The following is a 23,514-nucleotide window of genomic DNA, read 5'->3' as shown; positions in this document are numbered from 1 at the left end:
TGACACGGGGCTCAATCCCATGACCCTGAGATCATAACCTGAGCCAAAATCAAGAGTTGGACACTTAAGTGGCTGAGCCACCCAGGTACCCCTTTCTTTCGTTTTGTATTAAATTTTTATTTTAATTCCAGTATAGTCAACATACAGTGTTATACGGGTGCCTGGGTGGCTACATCAGTTAAGTGTTTGACTCTTAATTTTGGCTAAGGTCATGATCTCAAGGTGGTGAGTTCAAGCCCCATATCGGGCTCTGTGCTGGACAGGGAGCCTGCTTAAGATGCTCTCTCTCTCCCTCTGCCTCTCCCTCACCCTCTTCTCTCTTCAATTAAAAAAAAAAAAAAAGGTGAGAAAGGATCAGCAAACTCAAAAAGATAGGGCAGTAGAATTCATCCAACCGAGGAGCAGAAAGAAAAAAAACGAGACAGTATGGAGATAGCTTAAGGAGCTTACAGGATAGCAGCAAGCTGACCGACATTTGCACTGTAGGGATCCCAGAAGGAGAAAAGAAAGACGAAGGACCAGAAAACTTATTTGAAGAAATAATGACTAAAAACTTCCCTAACGTGAGGGAGAAAACAGACTCCCAGATCCAAAAATCCAGACAGTTCCAAATAAAATGAATCCAAGGAGACCCACAAGACACATTATAATTAGCGGAAAATTAAAGACAAGGAGAGGATCTTAAAACCAGCAAGAGAAAAACTACTTGCTAGGGAACTCTTTGCGGGACCATCAGCAGATTTTTCAGCTGAAACTTTGCAGGCCAGATGGGAGTGGCAAGATATATCCAAAGTGCTGGAGAAAAAAAACTACCAACTGACAATACTCTAGCCAATAAAGCTGTCCTTGAGAATGTAAGAAGATGAAGAGTATTTCAGACAAGCAAAAGCTGAAGGAGTTCATCACCATAAAAAGTTGAGGGTGTTTCTTTAAGCAGAAACAAAAAAAAAGCACTAATTAGTAACAGGAAAACATATGAAAGTATAAATCTCAGGTAAAGATTAAGGTAAATATATAGCTAAATTCAGAATAAACTAATGTAGTGGTGGCAAGTTAGTCACTCATAAACCTAATATAAAGGTTAAAAGAAGTGGTAAAAATAGATAACTACAATAATTTGCTAATGGATAGACAAGATAAAAATGTGTAAACTGTAGTGTCAAAAACATAAAATGTTTTAGGTGTGAGGGAGTAAAAATATAGAGCTTTAGAATGCATTCAAACTTAAGCTGGTTTCAACTTAAAATATACCATTATCACTCTGTTTTATGTACTCACAAGGCAAAAACCCATAGTAGACACTAAAAAGATAAAGATAAAAATATTTTGAGCATACCATTACAAAAAATCAAGTCGCAAAGGAAGAATGCAAGAGAAGAAAAAGAAATATGTGAAGATGGTCAAAAGGTATAAGCTTCCAGTTACAAGGTAAATAAGCATGGTGACTACAGTTAGCAATGCTGTACTGTAACGTGCTAAGAGAGTAGATCTTAAAAGTTCTCATTATAAGCAAAATTTGTACCTATCGTGGTGATGGATGTTAACTAAACCGATTTTTTTTTTTAAGATTTTATTTATTTATTTGACAGAGAGACAGCCAGCGAGAGAGGGAACACAGGCGGGGGTAGTGGGAGAGGAAGAAGCAGGCTCCCAGCGGAGCAGCCTGATGTGGGGCTCGATCCCAGAACCCCGGGATCACGTCCTGAGCCAAAGGCAGACTATTAATGACTAAGCCACCGAGGCACCCCACTAAACCGATTTTGATAATCATTTCATGATATACATATATATCAAATCATTGTTATACACCTAAAACTAATACAATGTTCTATGTCAATAATATCTCAATAGTAAGAAGAGACTTAGAGTACTTTTTATCATTAATATCTTCGGTGGTTGATAGTTGTACATAAAGCTAAGTGATGAAGCTCTGAAAAATGTGCCAACACTATTAGACAATGGTTGAAGATAAAGAAGACAAACCAAAAAAAAATATTTACATGCTTGGGAAAATGGATTTAGGGTTGTGGGAGAGGCAGCAGATTGCACTTATCAAGATAGAAATTTCCTCATAGAGATTATGATGTGTTTGTCTCTTGCTTGTCTTTGAACACTGCAGTATATGGTAGGTATTCAAAGTAGTTTGAGTATTTGCTTGACTTATGAAAGATACAGTTGCAAAAAACTGTTGACCCAGTAATGACTGATCATTTTTCAAGTTATTTAAAACTTGTCAGCATTTATCTCCTTAGAAAGTTAATTTTCTTTCACTGAAATTATACAGCAATTTATTCTGTGTGTAGCATAGAATGGCTGCATCCTGGGGTGCCTAGGTGGCTTAGTCGGTTGAGTACCCGACTCTTGATTTTGGCTCAGCTCATGATCTCAGGATCATGGGATCGAGCCCCAGGTTGGGCTCCATGCTCAGCAGAGAGTCTGCTTGGATTTTCTCTCTCTCCCTCTTCCTCAATCCCTCCCCCAGCCCTGTGTGCTCTCTAAAATAAATGAATAAATCTTAAAAAAAAAAAAAAAAAGAATGGTTGCTTCCTCAAAAACAAACAAAAATGGTATAATCACAAAACTCAGACATACTTTGGGGTTATAGTCACTGTAACTGTGGACTTATTATGGTTCCTTACAGCCCTGAGGACCAGGCTTAGAGTAGCAAAAAAAAAAAATTACAACTGATATCAGTCTCAAAAATTGCAAAAACAAGTCTCTTCCACTAACAACATGCAGTTTCTGAGAATTCAGGGCAAACATCCAGCCATCCACCAGAAAACACTCAGGAAATTACCGTTGAAATGACTAGTCACTGAGCTTGCCTTGTGGTTTTAGTTTCTGTAGTCAGGTTTTGAAGACTCTTCTTACTTTTGGTTTGTACTTCATATTCTAATCATTTGTCCATGATGGTCTGGGGGAGGGGGTGCTGGTAAGAAATCCCCAGGACTAGGAAAGAAGTAGATCAGAAACCAAAAGACCTAAAGTGAGGGACAAAGAACCCTTAGCACATTCTCAGGGAAGCAGCTTTCTTACCAGCTCTAAAGGATCTCTGCTACTGACTTTACAGTTAAGGTAAGACTGGGGCAAGGGTGGAAAAGATTTGCAAAGTTCAGAATGTTTTCAAAACTTTCTATCCAGGATAGGGTGCAGCCAAGCCTGATGTGGACAATTAGACACCATTAAAGACTAAATTGTGATGTTAAGGCAGGTAGCAGAATTCATTGAACCCCAGCTACATCTGCTTACTGCTGAATCAGACACAAGCACGAGTGGGGACTAAACTGACAATCTGAAATGTCTTAACACTGTTTTCCTTTCTTTGCCACCTTGAGAAATACGGAGATCATAACTGCCACTTAAGTTACCTTTTTGATAAAACCTGATTAAGTTATTTCAAACTGCAGTCTGAAAGTTTGAAGAACTACAACTGTATTATTTTTATGAGAAAAAGCAATGAATGAGATATAAGGTAAATAGTTTGCTTACATTGTTAAAAACGGAGAAAGAAAAAAACTGAAACTCAGAGTGAACAATGAAGAGGTTTAATGAAAACAGCTATATACTTTTAGTCATAGTCTCGTACCTAGTAAGATGGATTTCTTCCTTTAGAAATAGCCCTGGATTAATGAATTTTTATTTTCTGGCACACACGCATTCCTTAAGGTTTCTTGTGCTGGATTCTGTTTCTACTCTATTGTCTCTACTACTATGAATCATTTCATTTGAGTTGCCCAACTTGACCCATCAATACTGTCTGGCCATTTTGTTTGCTCCTCAGAGCTCATACCTTTGAATTTCTTATCATTACACATGCTTCATGCATCTTCTTCTTGATTTCCACTTATCTCCTTGCTAAAAGCCTTTCCTCCTCCTCCAAACTCAAACCAAAAACAATGCAAAACAAAGCAGAACCAAAACAATAATAACAAACAAACAAAACCAACTAGAATTGTATGGCTGATAACAGATGATTTCCTCTAGAAACCCCGTCATTAGCACTACTGAATATTTTCCCCTGTATTTCTTGGCATTTTCCTTCTTTATACTTTTTTCCCCTTCTCCTTCAGCTCTCTTTTCTAAGCTAGAAGTTATACTGGTATAAATAAATATTTACTTACCTCTATTTTTTCACAAATAGGCTTAGAGTGTTGAGTAGAAATTCCAATGTCATACAAATAGCCAGTTATAGCGCTAGTATTGGAAATTAGGTCTGCCTTACTTCAAAGCCAAATTGTGTGTGTGTGTGTGTGTGTGTGTATCCATTCTTGCATTTTTAAAAAAAGATTTTATTTATTTATTTGAGACAGAGTGAAAGTGAGAGAGATCACAGAGGGAGAAGGAGAAGCAGACTCACTACTGAGTAGAGAGCCCGATGTGGGGCTTGATCCCAGGACCTTAGTATCATGACCCAAGCCAAAGGCAGATGCTTAACCTACTGAGCCACTCAGGTGCCCCCCTTGCATTGTTTTTATTTACGAAAGTTTAGCAGTCTCTAACAGAGTTAAGAAGGATGCATCTCAGAGCACACATCACAGGCTGGGCTAGGAAAGGCAGAGCAACAGTTAATTATATATGGGTTGTGTTCATGTTGAATCTGCAAAGATGTTTTAGAGATTGGGCTCTCCTAAAAGCATTAAAGATGTCACCCAGATAACATCAGGGAGCAATGTGCAAAATACTTCTATTACGATAAATACACAGTGCTAATGTTATTCTTTAGGAGGTCTGAAAATTCAGACCAATTAGTTCTCTCTCCCATTAGTGGCATCACCCTAAGGCACAAGAGCTTGTAAGCCTCCAATATCTGCAAACAGATTTAGATTGTGTATCTTCTGCTTTTCTAGCTAACTGTTGTAGATCATCACTGCCAGTTCCCCATATCTTTGTAATCTAAAAATGATCATGACCCCTGCTCTATATAAATCAGGCAACCAGAAACCTACAAATGTACGGTACCAATACTGTATTGGAGATGCTTTAGAATGGAAACAGACTTGGCATTTGAATCTGTAAAATCATGGAATCCCTCCTTGGGTTCAGGTTGGCCTGGGCATTTCCTGGCTCCCATGTCCATGGTGCTGTGCCATTTGCAAAGGATCACCTATGATCTGCTCTTAAGCAGTCTGTTGTCACCTGAATAATCTCCAAAGCATCAGGTATGAGGAAGAGGGGAGAATAGGTTTTTATAATTTTTAAAAAGTAGTTTCTACCACTGGCTAATAAGGGAATCCATAACTTTTCATTGTAAGATTTTAGTGAAAGAAAAAGTCAAGCAAATATTGGATTTTTAGCTTCTATAGTAAATAACCACTTCTAAAATGGAAGAAAATTGCTCTTATAATAAGGCAAGGCAAAAAAACAAATATTTGCTTGAGTCTCAGCCTAAAAATGCTTTATCAGCAACTCTTCAAGTTATAGGAATTGATGTCCAGAAGTCAATGGCCAAGTATTACTTACGAAGGTATTTTCACTCACTCTCTCATTCATAAAACAATCATGCATTGAAGTTTTGACTGAAGAAGGCACTACTATAACTATACAAAAAATTCTTTAAAAGTACAGCTATGAGGGGTACCTGGGTGGCTCAGTCGGTTAAGCACCTGACCTCTGGTTTCGACTCAGGTCATGATCTCAGGATCCTGAGATGTAGCCCCAAGTTGGGCTCTGTGCTGGGCATGGAGGCTGCTTGAGATTCTCTCTCTCCCTCTCTTTCTGCCCCTCCCTGGCTTGTGCATCCTCTTTCAATAAATAAATAAATAGTTTTTTTAAAAGTACAGCTATAAGAAGTAAACAATTATGATTTGTTAGATTATGCTCCATAATGACCTGGCAGCATTTAGTATAATACAGTTTGACTAGACACAGCCCTACATTAGAGGGAAGCAAGTTGATAAAGGGTAAAAGCAAGAAATATAACAAATGGTGGTCATAAAGATTCAATATAAGGATTCAAGGAGGTAAAAACTAGGGAACACAAGCAAGCCAAAAAACCAAAGGGAAAGAGCCAGATTTAAATTAGCAATAGGTAAAACTCAGGAAATGGATTTCCTTATGCCCAACAAATACTTAAGAACCAGTGGGGTAGCCTATAAGAGTCCTCAAAAGGGCCTAGAACTTATTTTACTATGATCCTCTTTGCTGTCCTTTTTTCAAAAATTTCTTCAGAAATTTTGGCCATTTGGGGAAGTAATATGTCCCCAAGTTCAGGAAGCAAAATGACTCTTCTGTAAAACTGGAAATTTCAATCTATCTCATCTCTTCCCTTGCAGACCAGGGAACACCCTGAACATGGCCTCAGACAGCCACATGCCGGCCCCAGTGTGCCTCATTGAGAACACTGGGGGGGAACTGGTGGCTAATCAGGAAGCTCTGGAGATCCTGTCAGCCAATAAGAATCCTCTTGTGGTGGTGGCTATTGTGGGCCTCTACCGCACAGGCAAATCCTACCTGATGAACAAGCTGGCTGGAAAGAACAAGGGTGAGTAGCACCAGCATAACTCTGCTGAGTCCCTTCTGTCCACCCACACTGCCAGCATGGAGCACGGTGATGCAAGGAGAGAAAGTCCGAGATAGGGAGTAATACCGAAAGCTACTGTTTGGGCCACAGGTGGGTACTTATCTTCTGGGAAACAAAGGCAGAGGTCTGTTCCTGACATATCACCTACTTTTCTTCTCTTAGTTTCTCCCTGGAAAAAGCATATTTTCCTATCTTAAGGAGTAAGACATCAATAAAATAATTTCTATACATGCAATTATAAACCACTAAAATTTTAGGCATGTGACATTCCTGTAAAAAGGAAAAACATCAAATTTACAACCGATGGTATTCAATACTCTCATTTTCCCATTCCTCTATTCTAATCCAGGTCAATACTGGTTATACTTTTTGATGTGTCCTCATCTTGCATTCCTTAAACCCTAGCTCAGTTGCCAAGAAGGTCTCCAACTTTCAGATCCCCTCCTCTGTGACTACGTCTCCCTTCCCCCTTGCAGGCTTCTCTATCGGATCCACAGTGCAGTCTCACACCAAGGGGATCTGGATGTGGTGTGTGCCTCATCCCAAGAAGCCGAACTACACCCTAGTTCTTCTTGACACAGAGGGTCTAGGAGATGTAGACAAGGTAAGGAACAAGAATTCCTTTTGATTCCTCCTCACCTCTGAACATTCTTTACACAGGGAGGTTTGGTTTTGTTTTTGTTTTTCTGAATTTGCACTTCTGTTTGACAGAGTATACTTTTTTCCCTTTCTATTTTTAATAGTCAAAATTTGGAAATCTGAGATGAGAAAAATGTATTTGTAAGCCAGAATCATGACTGGGACAAGACACTGAGATAGAGCTAGGCAGTTAACTGAAATGTGGAAAGGATGGCACAAATAAAACCACTGTCACGAGTCTGATCCTACAGAGAAGAGTGATTAGTAGTGAGCTCCGGGTCAGAGGATCCCGGGTTCAAAAAAGGGCTCTGGCACTTGTCACCCTCTGACTCTGACAAGCAAATCTCCCCAGATCTTTCATTTTCCTTTTGGTCTTATCCAACTTAGCACTTGAATAGTAAACACATGGGCTTTTTCCACTTCTATGCTGGTATCTAACCCCCACTGTGTGGGAGTTAGGAGGAAGGCTTGCCAGTTTTCTAAATATTCCCATCAAAGCTGATTCCAAGCTTCCAAAGTGAAGTGTCTAAACTCAGGGTTCAGAACAGATGTGTACAATCAGCTCTTGTGAGCTCATAAGAGCTGGCTCTAGCACCCAATGGAATCTTCCCCTTGCACTTCCCTTATTTTTCATGTTTTCATCTTGCTTTTCATTTGCCACTAAATCAAAATGCTTACCTCACTTTGTGCTTTAGTTTCCACATCTGTAACATGAAAATAGTGGTTATAAACATATCTCACAGCATTGCTTTAGTATTAGACAAAATCAGTAATGTGAATTGTCCTGTGTATAATAACTAGTCCATAAAATATACACATTATGTGTATAGGCCAAATTTATTTTACACAATTGAAGATCTTGATTTTTTCCTTTTATTTTTTAATTCCAATATAATTGATGTACAGTGTTACATTAGTTTCAGGTGTATCATATAGCAATTCAACAAGTCTATACATTACTCAGTGCTCATCACTGTTAAGTGTACTTTAATCCCCTTCACCTATTTCATCCATCCACTACCCCTCCCCCCCCCCGTGTGGTAATAATCAGTTTGGTCTCTATAGTTAAGAGTCTATTTTTTATTTTCATTTGTCTCTTTGCTTGTTTTGTTTCTTAAATTCCACATATAAGTAAAATCATAGGGTATTTATCTTTATCTGACTTATTACACTTAGTATTATACCCTGTAGGTCCATGTTGTTGCATATGGCAAGAATCCATCTTTTTATGGCTGAGTAATATTCCATTGTATATATCTATACCACATCTTCTTTATTCATCAGTTGATGGACACTTGGGTTGCTTCCATATTTTGGCTATTATAAATGATGTCACAATAAACATAGGGGTTCGTGTATCTTTTTATATTAGTGTTTTTGTATTCTTTGGGTAAATTCCCAGTAGTGGAATCACTGGATCATATGGTAGTTCTATTTTTCATTTTTTGAGGAAACTCCACCCTGTTTTCCCCAGTGGCTGCAACAGTTTGCATTTCCACCAACAGTGCACAAGGGTTCCTTTTTCTCCACATTCTCACCAATACTTGTTTTTCTGTTTTTGATGAAAATCTTGATTTTAAGTGCTCTGGTTACCACATTAACTTTGACTATCCACTGCAAATACCTAACTAGTTCTAACAAAAACTAGTGAGGGGGGAGGAGTTAAGATGGTGGAGAAGTAGGCGGCTTCTGAGCTTGTCTCACCCCTTGAACATGGCTAGGTAGTTATCAAACTAGTCTGAACACGCAAGAAGTCAATCAGAGGTCTGAGAGAACAAAAACTGCAAGTCCACGAGTAGAAAAGCGAACACCGTTGGAAAGCCTTCAGGGAGCAAAACAGTCCACCTACTGGAGGCTGGAACTGCTTATACCAAGCCCCATCTCTGTGCCCCTGGAGAAGCATTTCCACAGAAACAAGTCAGCCTGAGAATCAGCACAGCAGGCCCCTCCCCCAGAAGACCAGCACAAACAACTACGTTGCATCAAATTTATTGATCATGAAGTGCTGCAAAGCTTCAGTTCCAGGGGAAATAGGATTGAGCTTCCTTTTTACTTTTATTTCTTTTAAATGTGTTATTTTTTCATTTATTTTCTTATAGTTCCAAATCTTTTATTAATCTTTTATTAACTTTTAAAATTATTATATACTTTTCATATTTATTTTATTTTTTTCTACTTTCATTTTATCTTATTTTATTTTCCTATTTTAGGATCTAGATTCCTTTAACGAGCAGACCAAAATACACCCAGGATCTAGTGGGTTTTTTTCTGTTTTCTTATTTCGTGTTTTTATTTTCCTTCCATTGTTTTTTGTTTTGTCTTTTTCTTTGTTTGGGTTTTCTTCTGTTGTGGTTTTTTTCTCTTTCTTCTTTTCTTTTCTGGACAAAATGACAAGATGGAGGAATTTACCCCAAAAGAAAGAACAAGAGGTAGAACTCACAGCCAAGGATTTTATCAATACAGACATAAGTAAGATGTCTGAACTAGAATTTAAAACAATAATTATAAGGATACTAGCTGGGCTTGAAAAAAGCATAGAAGACACTATAGAATCCCTTACTACAGAGATAAAAGAACTAAAATCTTGTCAGGCCAAAATTAAAAATCCTATAACTGAGATGTAAACATAAATGGACACATAAAAACAAGGATGGATGAAGCAGAGGAACAAACCAGTGATACAGAAGGTAAAATTACAGAAAATGAAGCCAAAAAGAAGAGGGAAAGAAAGGTAATGGAACATGAAGGTAGATGTAGGGAACACAGCACCTTAGTAAAATGTAGTAACGTTCATATCATAGGAGTCCCAGAAGAGAGATAAAGGGGCAGAAGGTGTATTCCAACAAATTATAGCTGAAAAATTCCCTAATCTGGGGAAGGACACAGACATCAAAATCCAGGAAGCACAGAGAACACCCACCAAATTCAACCAAAGCCCGCCATCTAAAGGTATATCATAGTCAAATTCACAAAATAGATAGACAAGGAAAGAACAGTGAAAGCAGCAAAGGAGAAACTGTCCTTATCTTACAAGAGAAGATAGATCAGGTTGTTAGGGGATCTGTATACAGAGACTTGGCAGAACAGAAAGGAGTGGAAGGAATATTCAATATGCTGAATGGGAAAAACATACAGCCAAGAATTCTTTATCCAGCAAGGTTGTTATTCAGAAGGGAAGGAGAGTTTTCTAGACAAACAAAAACTAAAGGAGTTCATGACCACTAAACCAGTCCTGCAAGAAATTTTCAGATTGACTCTTTGAGTGGAGAAAAAAAGACCAGAAGCAACAAAGACTAAAAAGGACCAGAGAACATCACCAGAAACACCAACTCTACAGGTAAAACAATGGCACTAAATTCATATCTCTCAATAATCACTCGGAATGTAAACAGACCAAATGCTCCAATCAAAAGACATAGGTAACAGAATGAATAAAAAAGCAACATCCATCTAAATACTGCCTACAAGACACTCGTTTTAGACCTAAAATCACCCACAGACTGAAAGTGAGGGGGTGGAGAACTATCTAGCATGCTAACAGGCGTCAGAAGAAAGCCAAAGTAGCCATACTTATAGCAGACAAACTAGATTTTAAAACAAAGACTATACAAGAAATGAAGGAGGGCATTTTATCATAATGAAGGCGTTGATCCATCAAGATCTACCCATTGTAAATATTTATTCCCCCCCTACCAGGGAGCACCCTAATATATAAATCAATTAATAACAAACATAAAGTAACTCACTGATGATAATACAATCATAGTAGGAGACTCTAACATCCCAACTACACCAATGGACAGATCATCTAAGCAGAAAATCAGCAAGGAAACAATGGCTTTAAAGGACCCACTACACCATATAGACTGAACAGATATATTCAGAACATCTCATCCTACAACAGCAGAGTACACATTCTTCTCAAGTGCACATGGAACGTTTTCCGGAACAGATCACACACTGGGTCACAAACCAGCCCTCAACGAGGACAAAAGGATCGAGATCATACCATGCATATTTTCAGACCACAACACCATGAAACTGGAAGTCAACCACAAGAAAAAATTTGCAAAGACCTCAAATGCATGCAGGTTAAAGAACATCCTATGAAAGAATGAATGGGTTAACCAGGAAACTAAAGAAGACATTTAAAAAACACATGGAAGCAAAGGAAATTGAAAGCACGCCAGTCCAAAACCTTTGGGATGCAGCAAAGACAGTCCTAAGAGGGAATTTTATTGCATTACAGGCCTACCTCAAGAAGCAAGAAAAGCCTCAAGAAACAACCTAAACTTACACTTAAAGGAGCTAGAAAAGGAACAGCAAATAACACCTAGAGCCAGCAGAAGAAGGGAAATAATAAACATTAGAGCAGAAATCAATAATACAGAAACAAGCAAACCAGCAGAACAGATTAAGAAAACTAAGAGCTGGTTCTTCAAAAGAATTCATGAAATTGATAAGCCCCTACCAGACTTACCAAAAAGAAAAGAGGAGGGAGCCAAATAGATAAAACCACAAATGACAGAGCAGAGATCACAACCAACACCGCAGAAATACAAACAATGACAAGAGAATATTATGAAAAATTATATGCCAACAAACTGGGCAATCTGGAGGAAATGGACAAATTCCTAGAAACTCACAAACTACCCAAACTGAAACAGGTAGAAACTGAATATTTGAACACACCCATAACCAGCAGAGCAACTGAAAAGTAATCAAAAATCTCTGGGCTGGATGGCTTCCCAAGGGAATTCCGCCAGACATTTAAAGAAGAATTAATGCCTATTCTTCTCAAACTGTTCCAGAGAATAGAAATGGAAGGAAAACTTCCAAATTCATTCTACAAAGCCAGCATTACCTTGATTCCAAAAAACCCACTAAAAAGAAGACTTACAGGCCAATATCTCTGAGGAACACGGATGCAAAAAGTCTCCATAAAATATTAGCAAATCGAATCCAACCGTACATTAAGAGAATTATTCACCACAATCAACTGGGATTTCATCCTGGGCCGCAGGGCTGGTTCAATATTCCCAAATCAATCAACATCATACACCACATTAATAAAAGAAAGGATAAGAACCAGATGATCCTCTCAACAGATGCAGAAAAAGCATCTGACAAGATACAGCATCCATTCTTGATAAAAACCCTCAACCAAGTAGGGATAGAAGAACACACCTCAACGTCATAAAAGTCATATATGAAAGACCCACAGCTGATATCATCCTCAGTGGGGGAAAGCTGAGAGCCTTTCCCCTATGGTGAGGAACAAGACAAGGATGTCCACTCTCACCATCATTATTTAACATAGTACTGCAAGTCTTAGCCTCAGTAATCAGACAACACAAAGAAATAAAAGGCATCTGAATTGGCAAGGAAGAGGTCAAACTTTCACTATTTGCAGACAATATGATACTCTATGTAGAAAACCTGAAGGACTGCACCGAACATGGCTAGAAGTTATACGTGAATTCACCAAAGTAGCAGGATACAAAATCAATGTGCAGAAATCTGTTGCATTTCTATACACCAAAAACAAAGAAGCAGCAAAAGAAATCAAGGAATCAACCCCCTTTGCCAGTGCACCCAGAACAATAAGATACCTAGGAGTAAATCTAACTAAAGAACTAAAAGATCTATACTCTGAAAACCACAGAACACTTGTGAAAGAAATTGGACACAAAGAAATGGAAAAGCATTCCATGTTAATGGATTAGAAGAACAAACATTGTTAAAATATCCACATTGCCCAAAGCAATCTATACATTTAATGCAATCCCCATCAAAATACCATCAGCATTTCTCATAGAACTAGAACAAACAATCCTAAAATTTGTATGGAACCAGAAAAGACTCCAAACAGAAGCAATTCTGAAAAAGAAAAAAAAACTTAAGGCATCATGATTCTGGATTTTAAGCTATACTACAAAAGCTGTGATCATCAAGACAGTATGATACTAGCACAAAACAGACACACAGATCAATGGAACAGAATAGAGAAGCTAGAAATGGACCCACAACTATATGGTCAACTAATCTTCGACAAAACAGTAAAGAATATCAAATGGAAAAAAGTCTCTTCGGCTAATGGTGTTTCAAAAACTGGACAGCAACATGCAGAAAAATGAAACTAGACCACTTTATTACACCTAACACAAAAATAAATTGAAAATGGATAAAAGACCTTGATATGAGACAGGAAACCATCAAAATTCTAGAGGAAAACACAGGCAGAAACCTCTTTGACCTTGCCCGCAGCAACGTCTTATTGGACACATAGCCACAGGCAAGGGAAACAAAAGCAAGATAAACTACTGGGACTTCATCAAGATAAAAAGCTCCTGCACAGAGAAGGAAACAATCAACAAAACTAAAAGACACCCTACAGAATGGGTGAAGGTATCTACTAACAACATATCTGATAAAGGGTTACTATAAAAAATCTACAACGAACTTACCAAACTCAACACCCCAAACACAAATAACCCAGTTAAGAAATGGGCAGAAGCCATGAATAGACACTTCTCCAAAAAAAAAAGACATCCAGGTGGCTAATAGACACCTGAAAAGATGCTCAACATCACTCATGATCAGGGAAAAACAAATCAAAACCATGATGAGATAGCATCTTACACCTGCCAGGACGGCTAAAATTAACACAAAAAACAACTCTGTTGGTAAGGATGCAGAGAAAGGTGAACCCTCTTGCACTGCTGGTGGGAATGCAAACTGGTGCAGCCACTCTGGAGAACAGTATGGAGGTTCTTCAAAAGGTTAAAAATAGAACTACCCTATGATCCAACAATTGCACTACTGGTATTTACCCAAAGGATACAAAGATACAGATTCAAAGGGATACATGCACCCCAATGTTTTTAGCAGCATTATTAACAATAGCCAAACTATGGAAAGAGCCCAAATACCAATCAACTGATGAATGGATAAAGAAATAATGGTACACATATACAATGGAATATTACTCAGCCACCAAAAAGAATGAAATCTTTTTTTGCAATGACATGGATGGAGCTGGGCTATATTATGCTAAGTGAAAGAAGTCAGTCAGAGAAAGACAAATACTATATGATTTCACTCATATGTAGAATTTAAGAAAGAAAACAGATGAACATATGGGAAGAGGGAAATAAGCCATAAGAGTCTCTTAACAATAGAGAACAAACTAAGGGTTGATGGAGGGAGGTGGGGGGGGGGGGGACAGGTGGTGGGTATTAAGGAGGGCACTTGTTATGATCAGCAGTGGGTGTTTAGGTAAGTGACCAATCACTGAATTCTACTCCCCAAACCAATATTGCACTGTATGTTAACTACGTAAAATTTAAATAATAATAATAATAATAAATAATAATAATAAATAAATTTTAAAAAAAGAAAACTGGTGAGTTAACAATATATGGTTCTGTATAAATTTATCAATGCTAATAGAACTACACTATTCAATGTTCATATGTTTCTCATAATCATTTTTGCTTATCTTGTTTAACATTTGTAAGTCAAGGGCCTATTTTTAATGATTGCTCATCTAAAAATACCATGAGACATGATTGAAGTTTGTTCTTTTAGGGTGACAAGAAAAATGATACCCAGATCTTTGCACTGGTAATACTACTGAGCAGTATCTTTGTATACAATACTATGAACAAAATTGACCAGAGGGCTATTGACCTATTGCAGTATCCTTTTGTGGTCCAAGATGGCACCAATGCTGAGAGAACAATATTTACCAACTGTGTTTGTTGAGTTTGTGAATCAAACACAAAAATGAAAACATGTAAGCATTAAAGGTATAATAAAAAGAGTCCTTAAATTTACAGATGAAATAAGGAGTTAAGACCCAAAGGGAAAATAAAAGTATAGGGAGACATGGAATTAAATATATGGGCTTAGATGAAGTTCTATTTCCACCGAGTTTTCCTTAACTGCATCCCAGCTATGTGACAGAACTGTCAAATCTGCTCAGGAAAGTATCCTCACCTGATCTTGAAGGGGTTGAAGATGCAACTAACCTTGAGAGCTTCTGTCCAGACTTCGTATGGACTCTGAGAGATTTCTACCTAACCCTGGAAGTAGATGGGCAACTCATCACAGCAGATGAATACCTGGAGAATTCCCTGAGGCTAAAGCAAGGTAACAGGAACTTCAGTTTTAGAAAGAGAAAAAAAGAAATAAAAGAAATAATTTCTCAGGTGTAGGTGGTTAAATTCATAGTTTCCTATATTTACTCACCTGGCTAAACTACCAAACAAATACTAATTTATAGTGAACTAATAGACTCAATATAAAATTGTATTACTCCTCTGTTCTTGGAGCAAATTTTTCTTTTTTCCTTTCCCTGATTAGTTACCTTTTAGCTTTTTGCTTAGAGTCTGTGAAGATGTACTGAAATAAATAACATCAGGTGGAAGGCACATTTATTCGAGGAGAATAAGTTAACACAAATGTTAATCTTATACTAAATAAACTCTATTTTTCTTTCCCCAGGCACTAATGAAAGTGTTCAAAATTTCAATTTGCCCCGTCTATGTATAAAAGAATTCTTTCCAGTAAGGAAATGTTTTATCTTTGACTCTCCCACTCACCGGAAGAAGCTTGCTCAGCTTGAGACACTGCCTAATGATGAGCTAGAGCCGGAATTTTTGGAACAAGTGGCAGCATTCTGTTCCTACATCTTCAACCATTCCAAGACTAAAACTCTTCCAGGAGGTATCAAGGTCAATGGACCCCGTGAGTATCTTTTTTAGGATTTTCCTTCAATCCAACATAAAGAATGGGACACTATTGTAAGTTTCTCCTTCCACTGTCAATGTTGAAAATGCATAGTCAGTTACTACCAAGAAAATCATGTGTATCATAGTTATTAAATTATTTCTAGTGTTTAGTAATCCCTTCAAAGTAGGAAAAAATAGAAATGTAACCTGAAAAAAAGGTCAAGTTAAAAAAGTTCTCCCCATAAGTGGTCCACCATTGAACCCACATGGGTTGGCACCATTTGTTCAACCAATATAGTAGATACTTATTCTATGTCACAGTCTTTGAGAGACACAAAATGAGGACCACATACACATTCTCTGTAGAAATGAAGGGAGTTCATATGAACATTAAACAGAGGCCCAGGTTGTCTAGAACCCTAAAAGAAATCTAAGCAGACTTCTAGATCCAGTTTCTCCTAAAGTCTGTATGTCTCAGAAGTCTGTAAATTATTACGCCTTCTAGAAGGAAGTTGAGTGCAAACAAAAGTATGCAAAGGACAAGAAAGACAAACAGGAAAGTTTCAACAAAGGGTAAAGGAGACCTGGTCTAATGTGCTCACTTTGTGCTTTTTCAGAGCAGGATAACACTTATCAGAGTGAAAGACGAAAGGGAATTCTGAAGGGAACAGAAACCTAGAGGGAAAGAAAGGGAAAAGTAAAGAGGTAAAAGGCCTATAGAGCATCCTAATCAAACAAATATGCCCATGTTTACATGACCATTTTCTTATTTCTCAATGAGAAATGGATGAAATGTAGATGATCACATACATCTTGAATTTTCCCCTTTGAGTACTCTTTTCCCAAAGAAAGAACAATTTTTCTTTTGGTCACACAGTTTCCCAAAGGACCTTATTTGGACCACATGAACAGTGCGCAGAAAGCTGAAAAAGTGCAGGCAATGCATTGTGAAATTAACATTCATAGAATTACCCTGTTTAGAGCATGCCTTCTTTCTTGCAAATAACACAAGCATATCTTCCCCCTGTGAAGATCTAAAGAGCCTAGTGCTGACCTACATTAATGCCATCAGCCGTGGGGATCTGCCCTGCATGGAGAACTCAGTCTTGGCCTTGGCCCAGATCAAGAACTCAGAAGCAGTAAAGAAGGCCATTGCCCACTATGACCAGCAGATGGGCCACAAAGTGCAGCTCCCCACAGAAACTCTCCAGGAGCTGCTGGACCTGCACAGGGAAAGTGAAAGAGAGGCCACAGAAGTCTTCATGAAGAACTCATTCAAGGATATGGACCAAAAGTTTCAGAAGGAATTAGAGGTAATTATCATCTTTTTTTTTTTTCTCTAGTTCATGGGGGCTTATAAACAATAAGAGGCAAAGTTGCTTTTTATTGCTATGAAAGGCAAAATGGGGACTCAATAAAGAAAAGCAATCCTTACTAGACTAGAAAATAATGATTATCACTTACCTGATCAACATATCACCTATTCTGAAAACAAACAAACACATAACTACTCTGAACCCTACAGATTCTGAAACTTTCACACACACACACACGACTCACCCTACCATGGTACAACCATGGACTAATTTTTTTAAGCCATCTTTTCCTTAAAACATTTTATTCATAAAGTATATTCAGAAAGTATTCATTAACTTTCCTTTTTTATTAATCAAGCACACAGAATTGCCAAATGGGTCTACTAAAAGATTATATCTCCAGGTTTGATAGCATACACTACATCTGCATTCCCCCTACTCACTGGGAATCTCAGGCTGAGTGTCATACTAAAACCAGAAATGCTGTAAAACAGCAGTTGCATTTAAAATCATGGCATGTTGGGACACCTGGGTGGCTCAGTCGGTTAAACATCTACCTTCGGCTCACATCATGATCCCAGGGTCCTGGGATCGAGTCTTGCATTGGGCTCCTTGCTCAGTGGGGAGCCTGCTTCTCCCTCTGCCTGCTGCTCCCTCTCTCTGGCAAATAAATAAATAAAATCTTTTTAAAAAATTTAAAATTACGGCATGAGGCTAGAGATCTGTAGTCTAAAGATGATATCTAAAGCAGAAATAGCAAAAGAAAGGTTTCAGGGGATTTCAAACACAAAAGCGAAGTCATTTTTCTACAGTGTATCATCTTTGGAACTTTTCTAGGCTAGGTAGGAAGAATATAGTATTACTTGTAGTCCTCTAGTTTCTATAAAAAAAAAAAAAAGATTCTTTTTGAGAACCATTTCTAGAAATGCTGAAGTGTTGGCTAACATCTTTTCCTTGGACCTCTGTCCCTCTGAAGACTCGACTAGAAGCAAAAAAGAATGACTTACATGAACAGAACATGGAGGCATCATCACACCATTGCTCAGCTTTACTTCGGGCTATTTTTGGTCCTCTAGAAAATGAAGTGATGCAGGGGATTTATTCAAAACCAGGAGGACATCGTCTCTTCATTCAGAAGACAGAATTGCTGAAAGCAAGATACTATTGGGAGCCCAGGAAAGGAATGCAGGTATTCCAAGTTTTATCTGTCAATTGCAGGAAACTGTTAAGGGGCTTCTTTCAAAAACCAGTGAGGACAGGAAGAAAGTATTCTCTAATGATAGCTGTGGAATCAAACCATATCACCATAATCACCAGACTTTCACTGCAACCATGAACATTCATTTATAATGAAGGGACTTTCTTGGTTACATGGCACAGAATCTCAGTAACTGATGTTAACTAAGAAAAAAATGATAATTCCCTGTCTTACATAAACTAAAAGCAAAACATTTAAATGTCATTGCAAGGATAGCTACGTTCAGGAGTTCAAACAACATCATAAATTTTAACCCTTCCTTCTCTCTTTCCAATCTCCACTTCAGTTTTTTGTTCTGTTTTCCTCACTAATGGTTTCACTCTCAGGCAGGTTCAGCCCACACGGCAGCAGTGTGAGACCAACAGCTCAAAATCTTAACTAATCTTTTGTGCTCGAAGTCTTGGGGAGAGAGCATATCTTCCCAGCATCCATATCAGTCTTTCAGACACCCAGAGTGCAGTCTTTTCCCACCTGTACCCAAATTCTTTGCATCGAGTGGCCTTGGGTGCTCTGACTGGCCATCCCAGAGCTTGGGGCCACCCCTGAGACAAAAGAGGCTTCATTGGGAGTGTTACCAAGTACAGGGCTGAACACTTCCAGGAAGGAAAAGATCCATGGATGAAAAAGAAATAAAGGTTTATAACATTCTTAATCCCCATTTGCTACTTGTAACTGCATGTTTTTGGGGTCCCCAGGCTGAGAAAGTTCTGCAGGAGTATTTACAGTCCAGACAATCTACCAGCGATGCTATCCTACAGATAGACCTGGCTCTCACACAGAGGCAAAAGGAGATAGAAGGTGAGAAGGAAATGGTTGGCATGCAAGATACATCTTTCTACACATTTTAAATGAATTTCACCTGGCTCAGCTGTGATCCCTAAATCAGAGCAAGAATGGCAAAGAAGATTCCTGGCTCCTCGGGCTGAATCTGAGTAGGGCACATACTGTCAGCTGCAGTATGGTTCCCTGGAAGGGAAACAGTTCCAGGGAATTTTCTTTATGAGGTAGTAGCAATAACAAGAGTGGGAAGCAGAAGGAAGAGGCTCTCTAATTCTAGAGATGGTTGTCATTTTCTTCTTTTTCAGAGGCACGTATGAAAGCAGTGGCTGCGACGTTTGAAGCACAGAGGCTGGAGGCAATTCAGAGGTATAACCAGCAAATGATGGAGCAAAGGGAGTGGCTCCATCAGCAACGAATGAGACAGATAGAAATGATCAGAGAGTACCAGTTCCAACAACAGCAGAGGGCCCTAGAACGTCGATTCCAGGTATTTTTCAAGTATTCCGTCTCAGGATTTTAATCATGTCTCCCCTCCCTGTATCGATGAGAGCATGAAGCAGTGACAAGGGAGAGAGGCAGCACAGTATTATGGCACTGGTCAAGGACTCTGGAGTCAGACATTGTGGGTATGAATCCCAGCTCTACCTCCTACGATATACATGGTTTGGGCAAACTATCTGTCCTCTCTGTGCCTCAGTTTCCTCTTGTGGAATACAGAGACAGTAATAATGCCCATTTTATAGGGTTATTTTGATAATTAAATGAGAACATTTGTGTTTAGAATTGTGCCTGTTCTAGAAAGAGCACTAAAATTTGTTAAATAAAAGCCCAGGACCTTTCAATCCCCTGGCAATTAGGTTTTTGTTATTGTTGTTATCTTGTTTATTGCTCTAGACAGTCTTCTTCTTTGGTTATGATTACCTTATTAAATTAATTCATCCTTTTGTGTCTGTGCCTCTGTCCTTGCCTTGATCATCAGTGGTTCTAAAGGCCTTTAGCTTGCAGTTTATTTCATTCAGTCCTTTACTATTACCATCACTCAAAAAGCAGTAGCTCCTATTAACCAAGCACTGTACAATGCACTTTGCATTCATGCTCTCATCTATCCTGTTCAATATGAAGCAGAAATATTAGGTGTGATGAGAAAAATGAAGTTCCAAAGAGAGCTAACTCAATGCCAATATCAGCTTAGCAAATTATCTAAACTGCCTTCTGAGAAAGCAGGATCTGCAGTGGTTTGTTTCTACAGACCTGGTACGAAGATCTCAGGTGGATACCCATATGAGACAGCCCTTCCCCAGGGGGTCCAGTCTACCTGCACATCCCAGTTTTCCAGGCGCTGCTCCAAGACTTTCTGAGATTACAGCCCTGCACCAAGGGGCAGTATAGTTAACCTGGGGTTCTTGATCTCCTTGCTGCCCTTGTACTTCTGCCCCCTAACTGTGGAGACTTAGAACAAATTGCCTCAGCAAAGGCTCAGACTCCTTGCCTGATTGTAGAGGTCACCTAGACACCCAGCCTCTCCTCTTCAAACTAGATCTGGCATTCCTCTCTGTGTAGATGAGAATTAAAGTTGGGCTGTGACAAAGGTGTCTAGGGAGGATGTATAAAATAAGGGGACAAGGGTAGGGGGCCTCAGGATATAATTCTTGGGACACCAATATTTCAGGGATTGGGAGATGATGATGTTTCTGGAGCTAGAGAAAGAGGTAAAAGGAGAGGGATGACAGAAGTAGGAAACCAGGAATGAGGAATGCACATGAATGGAAAAGAAGAATTCAGCGACTATCTTTTGTTACTTACTGACAGATTTAAATAAACAAAGAAAAGTCACTGATTGGGCTTTTTCCCCTCAAGTGATACAGACATTACTTTCTGCTAAGCTCTACTGTTTTATTAACACTCTTTAGGAAAAGGCTGAAAATCTCAATAAGGAAATCGAAGCTGAACACAGAAGCCTTCAAAATGAAGTTGAGAATCTCCAGAGGAATGCTGCTTCACAGGATGATACATGCATCTTACTCTAAAGAGTTAAACATCAGAACTAACTCTTCTTGTTCTCTTTCACTAAAGACACAAAAGGATGAGAAACTATAGAACCTGGGACAATCACCACTTAAAGAAACTTCATAATTACTGTATCAAACTTCTGTATAGTTATAAAGATATAAGGCTTGTAATTAGTAAAATGTACATTTCAATAATTCCATAGTTTACATGATGATCACTTCCTTTAAGAGATTGTGAATTGTATAATAAGGGAATTTTATCACTGTCTCTATTTGGGGTGATACTGGATTGGTTCCATCAGGGGAAACTGTCTTATAACCCAATTCCATCCCTCCAATTTTCCATTTATGGATTGAGGGGATTGGAAGTGGCCTGAGGGGTGTTATCCACAATGGACTAAGTCAAGTACAATTAGGCCAAAGTCATGGGCTTAGATGGGCATCACTCTTACCAAGTGGTCTTGTGCTGGGTGCCATCAGAGGGAGGCACCAATAGTAAGGACTACTAATCTAACTTCTTAGTGGAAACAATGTATGGTTCTCATGTGGATGGACATTGCTCAATCTATGGACAATGATGTGACTCCTGGGTACAATTAGTAAGCAGTCTGCTTAAATTCTAAGCTGTAAACAAAACAAAAACAACAAGAAAAAAAAAAAGCATGGTAATGAAATAGGGATACTCCATAAGATGGAAAGAACTACCAGCATAGACATTGTGTCATAGGCTGAGGCCTAAATAAGACTTTTCCTTGTTCATCCTCACAAAGGGCATAACTTAAATAGAATATTTTATATCACGAAGCAATTTGTATTGGGCTTAATAACTGTGTGTCACATGTTTATAATCCTTCAGAGCCTATAAATAAATGGTATAAGGAATGCTGGATAAGGTGCCAAAAAATCTGATGGGGTTCATTTCATTTTATACTTGTCTTAGTGCTTAAGTTACATGATCTTAATTCTTTGCAATCATATATAAAAGCCTACTGATTTTTTTCTAAAATTATGGATTGTTTAAATATATTTGTACATACTTTATAAATAACAATTAAATTTTTCAAAAACATAACTCTACTACTTTGTTTTTATCTTCTGGAAAAATTGGAAAAATTTGGAAGGTCATAAATACTGAAGACACAACTGTACCCTGAGGCTATCCACTTGCACGATTGCTCTCTCTCTACATGTAACATGTCCTCTGCATAGCATGGCATTCTCACATGACCAGTTTCCAAGACAGTGTTTCAAGTAGCAAAACTACAAGCTTAAGATCTTAAGACCCAATTTTGCACTCGACACCCCTTTTGTTGCATTCCATTGTATCAGGATAGTTCATAGGGACAGCCCAGATTCAAGGCAACGAGAAATGGAATCTACCTCTCTATATGAGGTGTGGCAATACATTTGCAGACATTTTTAAAAAGATCTATTTATTTGGGGCGGGGGGGTGCCTGGTGGCATCTGCCTTTGGCTCAGGTCATTGTTCTGGGGTCCTGGGATCGAGCCCCATTCCCGGCTCCCTGCTCAGCAGGGAGTCCGCTTCTCCCTCTATCTCTGCCATTCTCCCTGCTGTCCTCTTTCTCAGATAAATAAATAAAATCTTTTTTTAAAAAAAGATCTTACTTATTTGGGTGCCTGGGTGGCTCACTTGGTTAAGTATCTGACTCTTAATTGGGGCTCAAGTCATGATCTCAGGGTTGTTAAATTGAGCTCTGTGTTAGGCTCCCACTCAGTGGGGAGTCTGCATAAAAGACAAACAGAAACTAAAGGAGTTCATGACCACTAAACCAGTCCTGCAAGAAATATTAAGTGAGAGCTTGAGTAGGGAAAAAAAGAGCAAAAGCAACAAAGACTAGGACGGACCAGAGAACATCACCAGAAACACCAACTCTACAGGTAAAACAATGGCACTAAATTCATATTTCTCAATAATCACTCGGAATGTAAACAGACCAAATGCTCTAATCAAAAGACAGAATGAATAAAAAAGCAACATCCATCTAAATGCTGCCTATGAGACACTCGTTTTAGACCTAAAGTCACCCACAGACTGAAAGTGAGGGGATGGAGAACTATCTAGCATGCTAACAGGTGTCAAAAGAAAGCCAAAGTAGCCATACTTATAGCAGACAAACTAGATTTTAAAACAAAGACTATACAAGAAATGAAGGAGGGCATTTTATCATAATGAAGGCGTTGATCCATCAAGATCTACCCATTGTAAATATTTATTCCCCCCCTACCAGGGAGCACC

At 38.6% G+C, this 23,514-nt stretch overlaps 1 protein-coding gene across 1 annotated transcript; it reads left to right on the top strand.

The window, feature by feature from the left end:
- The first annotated feature begins 2,862 nt into the window (after nt 1-2,862).
- Nucleotides 2,863-21,920, top strand: GBP5 (guanylate binding protein 5). The gene is made up of 11 exons (XM_045801833.2): nt 2,863-3,075; nt 6,273-6,481; nt 6,997-7,124; nt 14,750-14,859; nt 15,117-15,313; nt 15,668-15,910; nt 16,927-17,207; nt 18,187-18,399; nt 19,164-19,266; nt 19,554-19,735; nt 21,159-21,920. The coding sequence occupies exons 2-11, from the start codon at nt 6,292-6,294 to the stop codon at nt 21,273-21,275; spliced, it is 1,764 nt and encodes a 587-aa protein (XP_045657789.2). The 5' UTR covers nt 2,863-3,075; nt 6,273-6,291; the 3' UTR covers nt 21,276-21,920.
- The last annotated feature ends 1,594 nt before the right edge of the window (nt 21,921-23,514 follow it).

This window comes from Ursus americanus, chromosome 12 (genome assembly GCF_024610735.1).
Source record: "Ursus americanus isolate L20-20 chromosome 12, mUrsAme1.1.p, whole genome shotgun sequence".
In the NCBI taxonomy this organism is placed as follows: domain Eukaryota; kingdom Metazoa; phylum Chordata; class Mammalia; order Carnivora; family Ursidae; genus Ursus; species Ursus americanus.
Note: the sequence above shows the minus strand (reverse complement) of the source record. Positions and strands in the feature narration are given on the sequence as shown.

Excerpts from the sequence above, each read along its gene's own strand:
- GBP5 (XM_045801833.2), top strand. The coding sequence starts at position 6,292 with ATGGCCTCAGACAGCCACATGCCGGCCCCAGTGTGCCTCATTGAGAAC. Across the intron at positions 6,482-6,996 it reads GCTGGCTGGAAAGAACAAGG|GCTTCTCTATCGGATCCACA; the intron begins GTGAGTAGCACC and ends TCCCCCTTGCAG. Across the intron at positions 18,400-19,163 it reads AGCCCAGGAAAGGAATGCAG|GCTGAGAAAGTTCTGCAGGA; the intron begins GTATTCCAAGTT and ends TGGGGTCCCCAG.